This window comes from Anabrus simplex, chromosome 13 (assembly GCF_040414725.1).
Source record: "Anabrus simplex isolate iqAnaSimp1 chromosome 13, ASM4041472v1, whole genome shotgun sequence".
Classification (NCBI taxonomy): domain Eukaryota; kingdom Metazoa; phylum Arthropoda; class Insecta; order Orthoptera; family Tettigoniidae; genus Anabrus; species Anabrus simplex.
In genome coordinates, this window is record NC_090277.1 from 48986349 (window position 1) to 49005094 (window position 18746).

The following is an 18746-nucleotide window of genomic DNA, read 5'->3' on the forward strand; positions in this document are numbered from 1 at the left end:
CTTCGGAATAAAAATAAGCACTTGATTAACATATAATAAAAAGAAATTAATTTAAAACATCTTGAAGAGACTTAAACTAAAATTAACATTAAAAATAACAATGTTGGTTTAAAAATTTTTTAAAAATATTTTTACAATGTGAAGAATTACAAAGGTGTTTTGTAAAATTTGCATCAGTATGAAGTTTAGTAATAAATTATCATATGTCTTGATGTGCTTGTACATTGAAACAGGTTCGAGTCGCGTGTTTTGAGTGAATACATAACTTTAAAAATCTTCTTGTGGTTTGCTCAGGGTCAAGTTGTCTGGGTTTGATGTCCCATTAACTAAAGTAGAATGTTCCCTTCTTCATAACTGCGAACTCTTGGACTGTGTCAGATTATTTGCTGTCCTGGTCTTGGCCTGTCATTTGTGTGATTGTTGAGAGCGCATCATGTTTTAATATTATATGTTATTTTTAACAAAACTAAGGTTCTTCAGCAGCTGACGATGACCCACACATAGGGTCGAAACCGGTACTGCAATGTAAAAATATTTTAAGTACCTCATAATAAATAATAGTATTGATTAGGTGGAAAATTTCAAACTTTATACTTGTGATCACTCATTGGCATGGCGTGAAGTATTACTTGTTACTGCTGTTGCTTTACGGTGTTGAAGGATAGACACTAAAGTCTTTATCAGTGAACTGAATGCAGAATGCAGGTCTTTGAAATAAGGATGTTTAGCGAGTGGAAAATGAAGAAGTAAATATTATTAATAACTTCAATTACTCAGGGCCTGCATAAGCAGAAACATATCAGAAAAAAGAAGAAGACAACTTAGGGAGCTTCGTTTCTTTTGACAATACAGCAAACAAAAACAAAATTGGCAATAGATTACAAGCTGCATCAAAACTCTATCACTCATTTTGTCAACTCCTTTGGGATGACATACAGTCGAATCTCGATATTTCGAACCTCCATTACTGGAATTTTCAGTATCTCGAAGTAACTTAAATTTCCTGGCCATTTTCCCTATTCTTCACATGTATTTATTTCTCTATTACTCAAAATTCGGTTGCACGAATTTCTCGATTTCTCAAAGCAAACATTTCCTCCCTTGAAGCAAAAAATACTCTGTAACTCGAATTTTGTGCAACATTAACTGTGCAATATGGCATTTGTAGTTTGTGAGGAACAGTTAACAAGTTCAAAAAAAATAAAAGGTTTACAGTGATGTTGGGAGCTAATATGACAGGAACCGAAAAATTAAAACTTCTAGTGATCGGAAAATTGGCGAAGCCTCGCTGTTTCTCGGGTGTGAATTAATTGCTGGTCACATATGAAACTGACCCCCAAATTCGCGGATGACAAGCTCCATTTACGAATCTTGGCTGCGTGGTATTGACGTGAAGTTTCAACATGAAGGGAGGAGAGGTTAACAGTAACAAGCAGAAGAGACTAACGGATTTTTCTAAAGGTGTTCACGGAGGTAGTTGTTTCTTGTTTCACTGCTGTATGTACTGTATCCTGTCTTCTAAGAAGTTACTATAATAAGGGTTATTAAAGTGATTCTGTAAAGTAGAGTTAGTTTGTATATTTTTAAATACTGTTAAAAATAATGTATTCAGTATAAGCCCGCAGATGTGGTACATATGATTCAATTATGTGGTATACATGCTCAAAAATGGTATTCTCTATATCTTGAAATTTCAATAACTCGAAATAAAATTTAGCTCCTGAGATGATTTGAGATATCGAGGTTCCGCTGTATTTCGCCAAGCTTACAAACTCACACGGTTCAAAACATATTTTGTTCCAATTCTGATGTACAGACTGGAAGCAGCAGTGTTGACTGGACCTGCAAAAAGTCAGCTACAGGCCACTGATATGAAGTTTCTTTCTGTGTGTCTCCATAAGACAAAATGTGTTGTGTTTGAGTCATCAGTCCATAGACTGGTTTGATGCAGCCCTCCATGCCACCCTGTCCTGTGCTAACCTTTTCATTTCTATGTAACTATTGCATCCTACATCTGCTCTAATCTGCTTGTCATATTCATACCTTGGTCTACCCCTACCGTTCTTACCACCTACACTTCCTTCAAAAACTAACTGAACAAGTCCTGGGTGTCTTAAGATGTGTCCTATCATTCTATCTCTTCTTCTTGTCAAATTTAGCCAAATCGATCTCCTCTCACCAATTTGATTCCCTATCTCTTCATTCATGTTTCGATCTATCCATCTCACCTTCAACATTCTTCTGTAACACCACATTTCAAAAGCTTCTATTCTCTTTCTTTCTGAGCTAGTTATCGTCCATGTTTCACTTCCATACAATGCCACGCTCCACACGAAAGTCTTCAAAAAAATCTTTCTAATTCCGATATCAATGTTTGAAGTGAGCAAATTTCTTTTCTTAAGAAAGCTCTTCCTTGCTTGTGCTAGTCTGCATTTTATGTCCTCCTTACTTCTGCCATCGTTGGTTATTTTACTACCCAAGTAACAATATTCATCTACTTCCTTTAAGACTTCATTTCCTAATCTAATATTTCCTACATCACCTGCCTTCGTTCGACTGCACTCCATTACTTTTGTTTTGGACTTATTTATTTTCATCTTGTACGCCTTACCCAAAAATTCATCCATACCATTCAGCAACTTCTCGAGATCTTCTGCAGTCTCAGATAAAATAACAATATCATCGGCAAATCTCAAGGTTATGATTTCCTCTCCTTGGACTGTGATCACTTTCCAAATTTCTCTTTGATTTCCTTTATTGCCTGTTCTATGTAAACATTGAAAAGGAGAGGGGACAAACTGCAGCCTTGCCTCACTCCTTTCTGGATTGCTGCTTCTTTTTCAAAGCCCTCGATTCTTATCACTGCAGACTGATTTTTATACAGATTGTAGATAATTCTTCGTTCTCGGTATCTGATCCCTATCATCTTCAGAATCATAAATAGCTTGGTCCAATCAACATTATCGAATGCCTTTTCTAGATCTACGAATGCCATGTATGTGGGCTTGTCCTTCTTGATTCGATCCTCTAAGATCAGACGTAAAGTCAGGATTGCTTCACATGTTCCTACATTTCTTCTGAAGGCAAATTGATCTTCAACTTGTTTTTCCATTCTTCTGTAAATGATACGTGTTAAAATTTTGCAAGCATGAGATACTAAACTAATGGTGCGGTAGTTTTCACGCCTGTCAGAACCGGCTTTCTTGGGAATAGGTATAACAACATTCTTCCGAAAATTTTATGGGACTTCTCTTGTCTCATACATCTTACACACTAAATGAAATAACCTTGCCATGCTGGTTTCTCCTAAGGCAGTCAGTAATTCAGAGGGAATTTCATCAATTCCAGGTGCCTTGTTCCTATTGAGGTCACTCACAGCTCTGTCAAACTCTGACCTCAAAATTGGGTCTCCCATTTCATCAGCATCAACAGCCTCTTCATGTTCCAGAACCAAATTATCTACATCTTTACCTTGATGCAACTGTTGGATATGCTCCTGCCATCTTTCTGCTTTGTCTTCTTTCCCTAGAAGTGGCTTTCCATCTGAGCTCTTAATATTCATACACCTAGATTTCCTTTCTCCAAAGGTTTCCTTGATTTTCCTGTATGCGGCATCTACCTTTCCCAGGACCATACAGCCTTCGACATCCTTGCACTTCTCCTTCAGCCATTCTTCCTTAGTTACCTTGCACTTTCTATCCACTTCATTCTTTAATCTCCTATATTCTTTACTGCCCTCTTCATTTCTAGCATTCTTGTATTTTCGTCGTTCGTCAATCAGGTCTAGTATCTCCTGAGTTATCCACTGATTCTTAGTTGATCTTTTCTTCCTTCCTAACATTTCTTCAGCAGCCCTACTGACTTCATTTTTCATGACTCTCCACTCTTCCTCTATAGTGTTTCCTTCAGCCTTTTCATTTAGTCCTTATGCAACATGTTCCTTGAAACAATCACTCACACTCTTTTCTTTCAACTTGTCTAGATCCCATCTTTTTGCATTCTTTCCTTTCTTCAATGTCTTCGACTTCAGATGGCATTTCATGACCAACAAGTTGTGGTCAGAGTCCACGTCTGCTCCTGGGAAAGTTTTGCAATCCAGCACCTGGTTTCTGAATCTCTGCCTAATCATAATGAAGTCTATTTGATACCTTCCAGTATCTCCAGGTCTCGTCCACGTATACAACCGTTGTTTGTGGTGTTTGAACTAAGTATTGGCATGGACTAAATTATGGTCAGTGCAGAATTCAACCAGCCAACTTCCTCTTTCGTTCCTTTGTCCCAATCCAAATTCTCCTACTGTACTACCTTCTCTTCCTTGGCCTACCACTGCATTCCAGTCTCCCATCACAATTAGATTCTCATCACCTTTTACATATTGTATTAAATCTTCTATCTGCTCGTATATTCTTTCGATTTCATCATCCGCTGAACTAGTAGGCATATAGACCTGCACTATTGTGGTGGGCATTGGTTTGGTGTCTATCTTGACGACAATAATTCTTTCACTATGATACCAATATAAATGGTCCGTTATTGGACATTATAAATTTTCCAGCTAGCTCATTCTTGGTTGCCAGCGTTTCGCCCTCGTGTGCTAGGGTGGGCTCATCAGTTGGTACCTAGCACACCTACCAATACGCTGGCTAGTGCATACCGTGGAGGCCACTGCGTAGGCTAACTGGAGCCACCGGCAGTGCCAATGCACTAAGAGACTTTGTCTCATCACTAAAAATTGATGCCTGCTTGGCCATCAGATGATATAGATGTGGATTCCCTTAGGGAATCTGAAATATTTGTCCTGAATGAGCAAATTTATAATACCAATATAAATGGTCCGTTATTGGACATTATAAATTTTCCAGCTAGCTCATTCTTGGTTGCCAGCGTTTCGCCCTCGTGTGCTAGGGTGGGCTCATCAGTTGGTACCTAGCACACCTACCAATACGCTGGCTAGTGCATACCGTGGAGGCCACTGCGTAGGCTAACTGGAGCCACCGGCAGTGCCAATGCACTAAGAGACTTTGTCTCATCACTAAAAATTGATGCCTGCTTGGCCATCAGATGATATAGATGTGGATTCCCTTAGGGAATCTGAAATATTTGTCCTGAATGAGCAAATTTATAATACCAATATAAATGGTCCGTTATTGGACATTATAAATTTTCCAGCTAGCTCATTCTTGGTTGCCAGCGTTTCGCCCTCGTGTGCTAGGGTAGGCTCATCAGTTGGTACCTAGCACACCTACCAATACGCTGGCTAGTGCATACCGTGGAGGCCACTGCGTAGGCTAACTGGAGCCACCGGCAGTGCCAATGCACTAAGAGACTTTGTCTCATCACTAAAAATTGATGCCTGCTTGGCCATCAGATGATATAGATGTGGATTCCCTTAGGGAATCTGAAATATTTGTCCTGAATGAGCAAATTTATAATACCAATATAAATGGTCCGTTATTGGACATTATAAATTTTCCAGCTAGCTCATTCTTGGTTGCCAGCGTTTCGCCCTCGTGTGCTAGGGTGGGCTCATCAGTTGGTACCTAGCACACCTACCAATACGCTGGCTAGTGCATACCGTGGAGGCCACTGCGTAGGCTAACTGGAGCCACCGGCAGTGCCAATGCACTAAGAGACTTTGTCTCATCACTAAAAATTGATGCCTGCTTGGCCATCAGATGATATAGATGTGGATTCCCTTAGGGAATCTGAAATATTTGTCCTGAATGAGCAAATTTATAATACCAATATAAATGGTCCGTTATTGGACATTATAAATTTTCCAGCTAGCTCATTCTTGGTTGCCAGCGTTTCGCCCTCGTGTGCTAGGGTGGGCTCATCAGTTGGTACCTAGCACACCTACCAATACGCTGGCTAGTGCATACCGTGGAGGCCACTGCGTAGGCTAACTGGAGCCACCGGCAGTGCCAATGCACTAAGAGACTTTGTCTCATCACTAAAAATTGATGCCTGCTTGGCCATCAGATGATATAGATGTGGATTCCCTTAGGGAATCTGAAATATTTGTCCTGAATGAGCAAATTTTGCCCTATTTTCTTATTCATTATTAAACCAACTCCTGCATTTCCCCTGTTTGATTTTGTGTTGATAATTCGGTAGTCGCCTGACCAAAAATTTTGTTCTTCCTGCCAACGTACTTCACTTATACCAACTACATCTAACTTTAGCCTATCCATCTCCCTTTTCAGATTCTCTAACCTACCACAACGATTCAAACTTCTAACATTCCACGCTCCGACTCGCAGAATGTCAGTATCCATCTTCCTGATGATCGCCCCCTCTCGTGTAGTCCCCACCCGGAGATCCGAATGGGGGACTAGTTTACCTCCGGAATATTTTACCCGGGAGGAAGCCATCATCAGTACATCATTCATACAGAGAGAGCTGCATGTCCTCGGGAGTTAGTTACGACTGTAGTTTCCCGTTGCTTTCAGCCGTGTAGCAGTATCAACACAGCTAAGCCATGTTGAGTATTATTACAAGGCCGCATCAGTCAGTCATCTAGACTGCCGCCCTTGCAACTACCGAAAGGCTGCTACCCCCCTTTCGATGAACCATTCGTTAGTCTGGTCTCTCAACAGATACCCATCCGATATGGTTGCACCTGCGGCTCGGCTATCTGCATCATTGGGACACGCAAGCCTAACCCACCGCGGCAAGGTCACATGGGATACAATTCGTTTAGTTTTGCCAATTGCCGCCTTTTCAATACAAGGTCACATGGTTCGCAGAGGAGGACAAAATAAAGAATGAAAATGTCCACCAACAGTTTAGACTGGACAAGAGTCTATTTTGTTTTGTTTTGTTTTTTACAATTTGTTTTACGTCACACCAACACAAATAGGTCTTATGGTGATGATGGGATAGGAAATGCCTAGGAGTGGGAAAGAAGTGGCCATGGCCTTAATTAAGGTACAGCCCGAGCATTTGCCAGGTAAAAGTAAACTCGTGTCCTCATCCTGAGGTGTCGCAGCCCTTTTCAGGCACCCCCCCCCCAATGGAGGTGAGTTGCATGTACCTATTTACCCACATACCAGCACACCTACCATTCTTAAATTTCTGGCAGTACCGGGAATCGTACCTGGGCCCTCAAGGACAGCACCTCTTAACACTAACAGTTACACTACGGAGGCAGACATTTGGCTAGTGTGAAAATGGGAAACCACGGAAAGCCATCCTCAGGGCTGCCAACATTGAGGCTCATACCCACTATCTCCTGGATGCAAGCTCACAGCTGCGGGCACGTAACGGTACCGGCCAACTCGCCCGATGGACAAGAGTCTGTTGGAAACCTTACAATTAAGCAGATTATGATGGTATGGGTATATCAGAAGGATGATTAAATTAGGACTCCAAGAGCTTACTGTGAAAGGACTGTTGTTGGTAAGGCCAGGCTGAGTGGCTCAGACGGTTGAGGCGCTGGCCTTCTGACCCCAACTTGGTAGGTTCGATCTTGGCTCAGTCCAGTGGTATTTGAAGGGGCTCAAATACGTCAGCCTCGTGTCGGTAGATTTACTGGCACATAAAACAACTCATGCGGACAAAATTACAGCACCTTGGCATCTCCGAAAAGCCATAAAAGTAGTTAGTGAAACGTGAAGCAAATAACATTATTGTTGTTGGTAAGAGGCCCAGAAGGAGACCTCATGATGGTAGGGAAAAGCAAATTTTCAAAGACCTTGCAAAATGTGATGTAAATTGGCAGCAAAATGTAGAACATCAGCTGTCGATGGAGAGGCTTGTAAACACCTGCAGCTGGCTTGCTGGAGCAGAGAGATAGAGATGATGATGATGATGATGATGATGATGATGATGATGATGGTGATGATTAGTGTTCAAGATCCCATGGGTAGACTGTATCACCGACAAGGAGAAGGAGAACCTCCTTTGTTGATGTTGCGACGGAGAGCCATTCTGCTTGAAGTACGACATGTCGTGCATGGAAACGCTTCCTTTCCCTTGGAGTGATTCCTTTAGTTTGGGAAATAGATATATGACATACATACTCATGTCCAGTGAATAGGGTGGATGTTCGAGCACTTCCTACCACCACCGTGCCAACAATTCTCTCTCCCCCACCTTCTGACAGTGGGCATTATCTTGCAGGGCAAAGATGATATTCCAGAAACCTTCCACATGCTTGGCCATGGTCGCTTCCTTCCCACTCCTAGCCCTTTCTTATCCCATCATCATCGGTGCGATGTAAAGCAAATTGGAAAGAGTTGTTGCTGTAACTTTGAAAACACTTTGAGGTGGTCTGATGTGACACCATAGATTGATGGCTTCGTACTCATTCGTCTGCAGAACCAGCACCCTCAATTAATTGTTCCTATATGATATGATAACAGTATTGGCACTGCTTTCTTTCTAGCCCTCGTATGTATGTAAGTGTTTAACACGTTGGCTGCCGGAGTGGTACATTGTACTGCTGAGTGAATTTGTTGTGAGGCCACATGGCTACAAAGTACCGCTGACAACTGTTGTTATATGACTTTCCCTACCAGATCGGTGGACTACTGAGATGTTGACTTTGCTATGCTAGCGTACCCGTATGGCCTTGCAGCAAATTCTGGCGTGCTTGGTTTCCACATTATAGTTTTTATTTTTCATTAGACATACTTCGTTTTATTAGCAATATGTATTTGTCCAACCAGTTTAGCCATGCACTTCGGTGTGCCGGGTTAGCTAACTCACAACCTTGGGATCTTGGGAGATATCGAGTTTGAGTCCTACTATTCGGGAAACCGATAATGGTTTTCTGTGGTTTCCTATTTTTACTCCATGCTTATTCTTACCTTATCAATAGGCCACACTGATTCCTTCCAAATCCTTGCAACCACACCTATTTCTCTGAGCTGATACCTGTTGTTTAACCCAATAAACAATTAACATGAGCATATTTGCATATACTGTTACCTCCACATTTTTTACACTACCACAGTGACCACCACGATATATTTCAAATTACATTTGTTAAAGCATTTTTTGTCTTGCTAAATGTAATTGATCAACTTGAAATGGACACTACTTACCAGAATTCTCAGACTGAAGGGCTAGCGTAATTATCCTCATAGTTCTTGAAGAAAATGGTCTCATTTTTTATAACTAAACTCTGAGATAACTGGTATAATTAACATAGAAATATCTCGCAAGTTTTACACATGCCCTACTGTAGAATTATGAGTGCCTTGCGATTGTAGTGTTAAGTGCTAGTAAACAAATCGTGGCACAGTCTGTTGGCTACAATGAGTGCTATCAAGCAGCTCAAGCTTCTAGTACCTCTAGATTGCACAGCTCTGGCCATCTAACCAAAACCGTATCGTGAACATTTCTGTGGGGCCATAGAAGTACCTCAGGGTGCTAGGAATTTTTATTGTATTTAGTATGTATTGAACATTTAAGTGTATGTTATTATACCAGTTTTCTCAGAGTTTAGTTATCAAAAATGAAACCATTTTCTTCACGAACTATGAGGATAATTACGCTAGTCCTTCGGTCTGAGAATTCTGGTAAGTAGTGTCCATTTCAAGTTGATCAATTACGTTTAGCAAGACAAAAAATGCTTTGAATATTGTTTTACTTCTGATGTACTGTATGTTCACTAGAAAGCAAGCTTTGGCCACCGGGAATATATTGCTATGTGTGGTGGCAATCAACAGCCTGGAACATATTTACTGTCCTATTCCATAAATTCTTGGTATACTAATATCAATTGATTTCTTCTCCCCAGGGTTTGCCCATGCCAAGTCAGGTCCTGGCTCGCCGCATTGCAGCCTTGGATGCCTGCCAGGTGCTGCACAAGGCTAAGGAACTGGACGATAACCTCTTGCCTGTAGGCAAGGAGAGTTTCCGCCTGCACGAAGAGGAGGAAACGAGTCTTGCCTTGGAGGAATTGGAGGAAATGGTTCCAAGGGATTCCAATGAGCCTCGCCCTGGAACCACAAAGCGTCGCCAGTACTATTACAAGCGGGTAAGTCCATTGAGCACATCAAGTGGTAATGATGATGATGATGATGATGATGATGATTAACCTGAATTTCATTTCAGTTTTGTTATTTTTCTGTTGTTGCCAGGTCTTCTCACTTTTGACTTTTAACCCATTCAAGTCACAATAAATGGCTATGTTTTTGACTGGAATCAGATTTAATTTGTCCGCCAGTAGTTTGAGTGTACCTGTCACACAAAAATCTGCATGAAATACTAACTAATGAAGATGATTCACTAAAATTTTGCAATTTTTGAAAGTTTGAAAGTTATGACTTACTCATTCTTCATTTCTTAAATGACCGCTGACTGTAGTACAAATGTTTCATTTGAAATAATTTCAAAAAGAGTGGATCTGTGTACTCAGAAACATTGCAAGTTCAGACGGTGAGTGGAATCTAAATTTTTCATAAGTACTATATATATGAAACACTACCGTATCCACAAAATGGATATATATATATATAGGATTTTTGACTTTATTCTCCAGTTCCCAATGACTAAGGTTCTTTTGTGTCACCGGCCGCATGCGTTTGGAAGGACCAGGCGCGGCACTTTCACTCTCACCTTCTTTCAATGCTCTTAGCACTCATACCGCGCTTCACTGTTGCTATCACTACCCTCGAAGTCAAATTCGTTTTCTAAATCTATTCAAGAAACTACTTATAATAGTTCATTTTCTAAAATGTAATTATTGCCATAATCGCCATCTAAAACACTATCTACAAGTGCTTTCAAACTCTCATCGTCATTACCGCGATACTGGTCTACTGCATAATGAATACTGAATACCGATGAAAATAAACTGTTGTTCAACAATTCCAGTGTCACACAGAAATACAGAGAGCATTGTTTACCAACAGTACATGCCTCTAGTTCCCTACAGTGTGTATTGTGAGAAAGTAAATTGCAAAGGGAATGCAGTATATGAAGATAAGCAGGCACGCGTCATTGCGAGCTGAGCTCATCATTTGATTCATGCGCCAAACCACCGCGCGTGACCATAGTTTGTCAAATGATGTGAATGGATTAATCTGTAACAGTGAAGATTTTCAGGCTGTCAAGACTAATGCATTAGTATTGATAGAATGAAAAACTTCACAGTTACAGATTTCATTTGAGCCCGATTAAGAAGATAAGAATGATATGATGAAGTAACAGTTAATGTCTGATGCATGAATGTGCTGCTGCAAGAAATAAATTTCATAGTAAATCCGTATTGTCGTCCTCAATAAGAAATACGATCTAATTGATTGAGAGACTCCACCTTTACAGTACAATGCAATATTCTCTTTTTATTTTATTTTAATAAAAGGGACATGTTTCGTCTCTTCTATTGTGAAACATCTTCAGCCTAAGCTATTATGGTAAAAACGCATGATAATCTTAATACTAAGAACTATGACATATATAAAAATATTGAAGAGTCAAGGTGACTCAATCTGTCACGTTTAAACACGGATTTTAAAAAACGCAGTTCGTGTAAGTCTTAAAAACCAATTATTTGGATAGTAAAAGTCCCATAGAGTTTTAATGTACAAAATGAATTGAAAAGATGGTTATAAATGTGCTGCAAATTAAGTAACTTTTCACTGAAAAGGGATTTAAAAGAAGTTATAAATCTTTTAAAGATTTTTACAACATATAAAGCCTCCATGGCTCAGGCGGCAGCACGTTGACATCTCACCGCTGAGTTCTGTGGTCCAGATCCCGGTCACTCCATGTGAGATTTGTGCTGGACAAAGCAGAAGGAGGACAGATTTTTCTCTGGGTACTCCACCAAGTACGACAACTGCTGTGGGATAAACAAGTACTATTGAAAGCTATGATGGCATTATACATATCCTATTAGATATCCATCCTCACCCAGCCTGGAAACAACCACGTTAACGAGACAAAACAACTCAAAACTCCAAGCTGCAGAAATTAAGTTCCTTCCCACCATGATTCAGAAGACCAGGAAGGACAAAATCAGGAACAAAAATGTCTGAGAGGAGGTGGAAATAGGAGACTCCCTACTACAAAGGATCCAGAAGGCAGGACCAAAGTGATTTGGCCATGTAAAAAGGATGAGTGCAAATAGGAATACAAGAAGGGAATATAGGAGAGGAGAAAAAGGGAAAGACCAGTGGGCAGACCCAGGTAAAAATGAACCGATCTAGTAAAGAAATATGTCGAGGAGAGAGGATGAGATTGAGAGAAGGTTATGAGAGAACAGTGCTTCCGGGATGGACAAAGATGGAGGGGCTCGTACACCACACCCGGGCAACTGGAGATGGTCAATGATGATGATGATGATGATAATAATAAGCTATTTGATGAATGGGAAAAGATCAGTTTGGTGCCCTCTTTTTCTTAATCATCTGCGGTTTTGTTTATCAGTTGATGAAGTATAAGAATGACACAGAATTATTTTATTAATGTATGTCTTTCTTTCAAAATTTGTTAGTGGATATTCTTTTCTTGTAACTTTGGATTCTTCTTTTGAATTAGATTGCACAAGCTCTGACTGACTGCCGTCCTATTCCCGGCCAACCTGCGTTCCTGTACCACATCAGTATGGTCCTCACCTGCCCCCTACCAGAGGAGCAGAATACAAGGGGAAGGAAAATATACCCTCCAGAAGATTCACCTCAAGGATTTGGCATACTCACTCTGAAGAAAATTCCAAAGGTGAGTGTCTATCTATACTACGTCCCTCAGGAGCAATACACTGATTTATAATGGTCTATGATTAAATTGTATTTTACCATCATGACTCCTCAAGAATGATGCATTTCAACTTCTTGATTAACAGGGCTAGAAATTATGTGTAAAAAATGGCTAAATATATATAGTGCCTTAAGCCAGCAACAATATATCGTCTTTTGAACAACACGTCTTACTATCTTCATTCAGCACAACTATGATCGGCACATGGCAATGTGTTACATTTTGTTTCCATACGGTAAAGAACTTAGTTTCTAATTTTATCAATTTTTTCATATATTTACACATATTGGATTTCTGAATTTCTCATGTTTTTCTGGTCATGCGACAATTGGCAGTTAGATAAAATGGCGACTGGTAGAAAGAGTGACTTTGTTGACGATAATAATTTGGCTGAGTTTGTGAATAATATACGAGGGGGGATCCAGTATAAACAGGATTTTATTTTTTATTTAAATTCATTTATTGAAAACACAAGGCAATTACAATTTACGGTATTTTTCCACATACAGTAGAATCTCGATAATTGGAAATCTGTTAATTCAAAATCCCACCTAATTCAAAGAAGCTCTCGTTCCGGGAAACATGAGATACAGTTTTGCATGTTATTTAAATTGTTTATTTTGAAATATGGATAATTCGTAATTTCACTCTTTTCTTCATTGTGTTTTAACATATTCTTTTAGCATCAATTATGTAAAAAAATAACTTTTTTATCACTGAGAGTACTCACAAACGAGTTGAAACATGTAGAATTAAAATTGTTCCATTTAAAGATGGAGATATGTATGTATTGAATAGGAGGAAAATTAAATTTCCTTTGTAAAGCAAAAACCATCAATACGGAATGATTTTAATATCTTGTAAAATATTTTCACATAGTTTTTTTTTTTCTAGATGCAACGACAAGTGTAGTTTCCACTGAAGTTCCAGTCTCATCCATGGCTGTGACAATACGGAAGCTGCTGGGGTATGGGTGGTACTGAGTAATGGCATTCGGAGCACAAATAGTGTCTGAGTGTTATGAAAGGTGTTGCTCTTAGGGTCAGTCGTGTTGCAGTGGCACATTCTGGTCCAGTGAGGAAAGCAATGGCAAACTACCTCACTCCTCATCTTGCCTAGTATGCCTCATTTGGGCTCTGCTATTGGTTTTTGCGGTTTCCCTATAACTGCATAGCCTTTGGTGGTGCTATTTGAGGATCCAACCAGCCTCTGGGCTGATGACCTAACAGACAACAGCAATATGTTTTAAACATTTTGCAAATACATTAATTTGACTATTTCTTTGCAGATCTGCCCCTTCCCCATCTTCACTCGCTCCGGTGAGGTGAGTGTGAAACTTGAAATATCTGGTTCCCCCATAATCTTAACAGAGGAAAATCTGGAGAAGATCGTTACATTCCTCAACTACACCTTCACCAGCGTGCTTCGGCTACAGAAGTATCTCATGATGTTCGATCCACAGGCCTCGGAGAACTCGTTCTTTATTGTTCCCACTAGAAAATGTGAGTATGGAAAGTATTTATGTAAAATGTTTAGTAATATTGAAAGCTAACTACAGTATAGCTTATCATAATGTGAGTAATTTGCCAATGCTCCAATGCCTAGATTTTTTTTTTTTTTTTTTTTTTTTACTGACTTCGTATGGCTATTATAATTAATGGAAACCAATAAACAAGTGCAAATCGCAAGTCACATGCATAGGGTGACACTCAAACAGCTGACAAATTTATATTTAATGTTACAAAGCAGTTTACAGTGTATAATAAGGAAATATTCTACACACTGCGGATAAAACCATATGAGCTCTATAGCAAAATTGTTGTAGTTAAAAATAAATATGATACAAAGAAATGTCGTAAAAACCCAAACTTCGCAACATTTTCGTAATGCTACTCTTTTATTGTATTAAATGAGGTAATCCACCTAATCCATACAATATAAATTAGTACTTCAATTTATTTTAATCATGGTACTAGTTTTGGCCTATTGATATTAGGCCATCATCAGCCACAAGGTCTTAAAACACTTAAAAAATGAATTGGCCATACATATAACAGAAATAGATAGCATAATACAGTAGAAGTCCGTTATAGCGAAAATTCATAAAGGCGAAAAATTTACTCACTATAGTGGATTGTCGTTATATTTGATTTTTTCATGAAAGTTGAGAAAAACCCCACACACAATACATTCAGTATGTAACAGCAATCTGTTTGTTGAAAACCTGCACAGATTTCCATACAACGGCTTACTCGTAAGTTATTTTTCTAATTCTGAGACAGCGTGAACGTGGATGTTCAATTTGATTCTGAAGAATTAGAGTAGTATCACGCCAGTTGCTCCTGTGGCAAACTTTTCAGTTTTCTTATTCAAACAGAGTCATGCAACATAACCACATATGTATCATGAAAACATATTTCAAGCACCAGTAGAGTAATGATAACCTTTTTGCTATAAATTACTCGGGAATAGCCTTTCCGAAGTATAACCAAACACGAGAAAATACAATGTTACCTCGTAGTGCATGTTCCTCATTAAGGCGATAGATTTAAATCTATTTAAAAAATACCTTTATTTATCGCATCACAAAATTTCATTATTACCACTCAGTACCCGAACTAATAATAATAATAATAATAATAATAATACGAAAATAAGAAAACGATAATAATAATTGACACTTAATATTAATAGGAAATAGTAAAATAACACAGTAGCAGCGGATACACATCAAAGCTTGGAAACATGACAGTTAACTGATCAAAACGTAAAATTGTACCAAATGCAAGGGAAACAACTTACAGGCCTAATAAACGACAACTAAGGACAGGAGTCGAGTGTGGAATGTGCAGGAGCCCTATTAAGATCCGCGGGAAGGTATGACGATATGGGGAAGAAAAGATTCACGATCATCCACTTTGAAACTCGTAATATCATTAAAATTAACAATATACAACTTCAAAACAAACAAATATAAGAATTGCAGATTAGCAGATACTTAACATATTAAAACCAAAGATGTCTAAATAGACTTTAACAAAAGATACAGATCCACAAAACCAAAATCAAGAAATAATCAGGATACTTAAGTAAATCTGTAAAACACATGAGTTAACATAGTAAGGTGATACTGAATTACAATGTATTGTCAAAAACAAAATGCAGGCGACTGTCTGCAGAAAACAGAGTCATTCAGAAAGTGAAATTAATGATGACGGGAATCTAGGGCAAACTCAGACACGTTGAAAATTAAATTAAACGACAAAATACCGAAACACACAAGGAATTAAATAAAATCAACTGTAATCAGAAAAGCACAGAAATAGCACTTACCAAGAAGGGCAGGGGTTCCTGAGGGGAGCCCTCAAGTGCAAGCGCTCACGAGGACGGTCAGATGGTAAAGACGCGGCCTAATCGCATCATACACTCGAAGCGGCAGAAGGCCGGAAATAGAGAAATCACAATCAACCAATGGGACACAGAATTCCACTAGATTTCTGTTTTTTTCGCTAATTGGAAAGGCCGTTATTTTGGCCAATCCAATTGCATGACTATATATGGTCATGTCCTAACTTGCTGAAGCAAGAGGAATTGCATCACCTAAACTCTCCACGTGCAGTACCTACAGTTTCAAAAGTTAAAATTAGCGATCGTTTACTTCAGCCTTTATTTCTAATGAGTTAACTACCGCTATCGGCCACGTTATTTTTGCATTTATTGCGATAACATTTTCTCTTTCATTTTGAATTGCGTTTATAGAACACCGGTCGACAAGTATTACTAATTGACTCCGATATTGCCTTCGAGTTCAGATGTCGACGAGAGAACTCGCTAGTGCACATAGCGAAAAATCTATACCAAAGATGATCGATCACATTCTATATAATTGCTGGAGTGTATAAATATTGATAATGGAAAAAATTACACACGCTTAATCACTCGCAATAACAGATGCATCAGTGATAGGGTTCTCGCTGTTACCGAAGGATAATACACAGCTTAATATAGGGATTTTCAAAGGGGGGGAAAGCTGTCGTTATATCGGACTTCTCATTATATGCCGTACTCTCTACAGCGAAATTCTACTGTACTTGGAAAATACTTCTGATCTAATATTCAATATATACTAAAATAAGTCGCTGTCTTTAGGATGTAACACAACTCTTGACAATTCTTATGATCTGTCGGTATACTTCAGTAAATGTAAATTACTGTCTTGAATATCTGTTAAATAATTTGTTGATTATGTTAGCATGTTATAATCAACCAAGATTTAATTTAACATTAATCTAATCTATCTTAATTTTTCACCAATTGCTTTTAATTTTATAGAAGTGATCAACAAATTATTTATAGATCTTCAAGGCAGTGATTTATATTTATTGAAGTATACCAACAAATCATATGAATTTTCAAGTGTTGAATATTTGAATGTTAGATTAGGACTATTTTCAAGTATTATGCTATCTATTTTTGTTATGTGTATGGCCAGTTAGTTTTTTAAGCATTTTAAGGCCTTACAGGTGATGATGGCCTAATGTTAATAGGCCAAAACTAGTACCATGATTAAAATAAATTGAAGTACTAATTTATATTGTATGGATTAGGTGGAGTACCTAATTTATCAATATGGAACATGAAAATTATAAACTTTGAAGCTGTTATTTTGTCGGAAATCACCCAGAACAAATCAAGCTGCTTTTTTTTTTTCTTCCTGTTCTCAGATCAAATAATCATGGTAAGCATCCTCTGATTGAGGTCTTACCATATTCACCACATGCAACTTTCATCTCATTCCGAAACTGAAGAAGCATTGCGTGGGTTACACTTTACAGACGTGTTGTCAGCCATTATATCGGAACATTGGGGACAGGTGGTGCTACCATGTCAACAAAACCAACAGCACCAGTGGTATTCAATGCCCTTCATTAGCAGTGATGTGTTGATGTCTTGGGGGACTACATTTAGCTATTTGTGTTCAGTTTGTGCATATTAAAATACTATGCACAAAGTTCTATGTGCATATCTTTCATTTGACTCCCTCCCGCCACGCTGTTAGCTCCTGTACCCCCATCTCATTTTGATGTGAATATTGTGATGTGCTTTCCTTTGCCTTCCAACGTTCGTGGTGGATTTCCATGCTGCAGAGTTATTGGGCGATATAACTCAGTTGCCATGACATATAAAATGAACCCCTGTGTAAAGATTGAATACAATGATAACACTGTGTGGGTAGAAGTAGTAGTCTTGAAAGCATTGAAGGTCCTCGATGAACTCCACATATAACTTGTTTTTTGCTTTTATTACAGTGGATAAGGAAAGCCCAGCTGAAGTTGATTGGGAATTCCTTGAGAGAATCTACGAAAACAGAGATTTACGACCACATCCCATTCCTCAGGAAGCGCGAGAAGGGTTCACTTTTGAAGCTGCAAAATACCACGATGCAGTCATCATGCCATGGTATCGAAATCAGGACCAACCCCAGGTAAATTATAGACTTAACTAAAATTGAACAAATCTGTACAATCATTAGTAGAAGTATCTCTGTTTGTAGATCAGTGGTAGCTGTGAGAGTCATAGTAGTTATAAAAATCTTTCTTTCTCTGCAGCCTTTCTCACACCTGTGATTTTGCCCTAGTTTTATGGTCACATACCGTCCTATGCATAGGGATGTATTCACAGATATGTTTTTCTGTGATGGTTGGTAGTGTTGTGTGTATATTGAGATGAACATAAACACCCATTTCTTGAGTCGGAGGAATTAACCGGATGCGGCTAAAATCACCGGCCCACCGAGTATCAAACCCGGTACCCTCTGAATCAAAGGCTGATACCCTGATCGTGCAGCCAAGGACAATGAATAATAATAAGAAGAAGAACAAGAAAACTGGAACTAGCATACCAAATCTCTCAAGGAAAACTAAAATCAAACACTACAACACAGTAATCAAACCAGAGAGTTTGTATGCCACAGAATGCATATTCTGTATGAAAACTGGTAAAATAGAAGAGATAGAGAAAAAAAGAAAGGA

The 18746-nt window shown here is 38.8% G+C and overlaps 1 protein-coding gene across 1 annotated transcript in view; it reads left to right on the forward strand.

Annotated features, from left to right (window-relative positions):
• Dcr-1 (Endoribonuclease Dcr-1) overlaps positions 1-18746 on the forward strand; it is a 189283-nt gene that overhangs the window by 104231 nt on the left and 66306 nt on the right. The window contains exons 14-17 of the mRNA XM_067157086.2: positions 9749-9988; positions 12496-12675; positions 14003-14216; positions 18024-18199. Of these exons, the coding sequence (XP_067013187.2) occupies positions 9749-9988; positions 12496-12675; positions 14003-14216; positions 18024-18199 (810 nt within the window). The remainder of the gene's footprint in view (positions 1-9748; positions 9989-12495; positions 12676-14002; positions 14217-18023; positions 18200-18746) is intronic.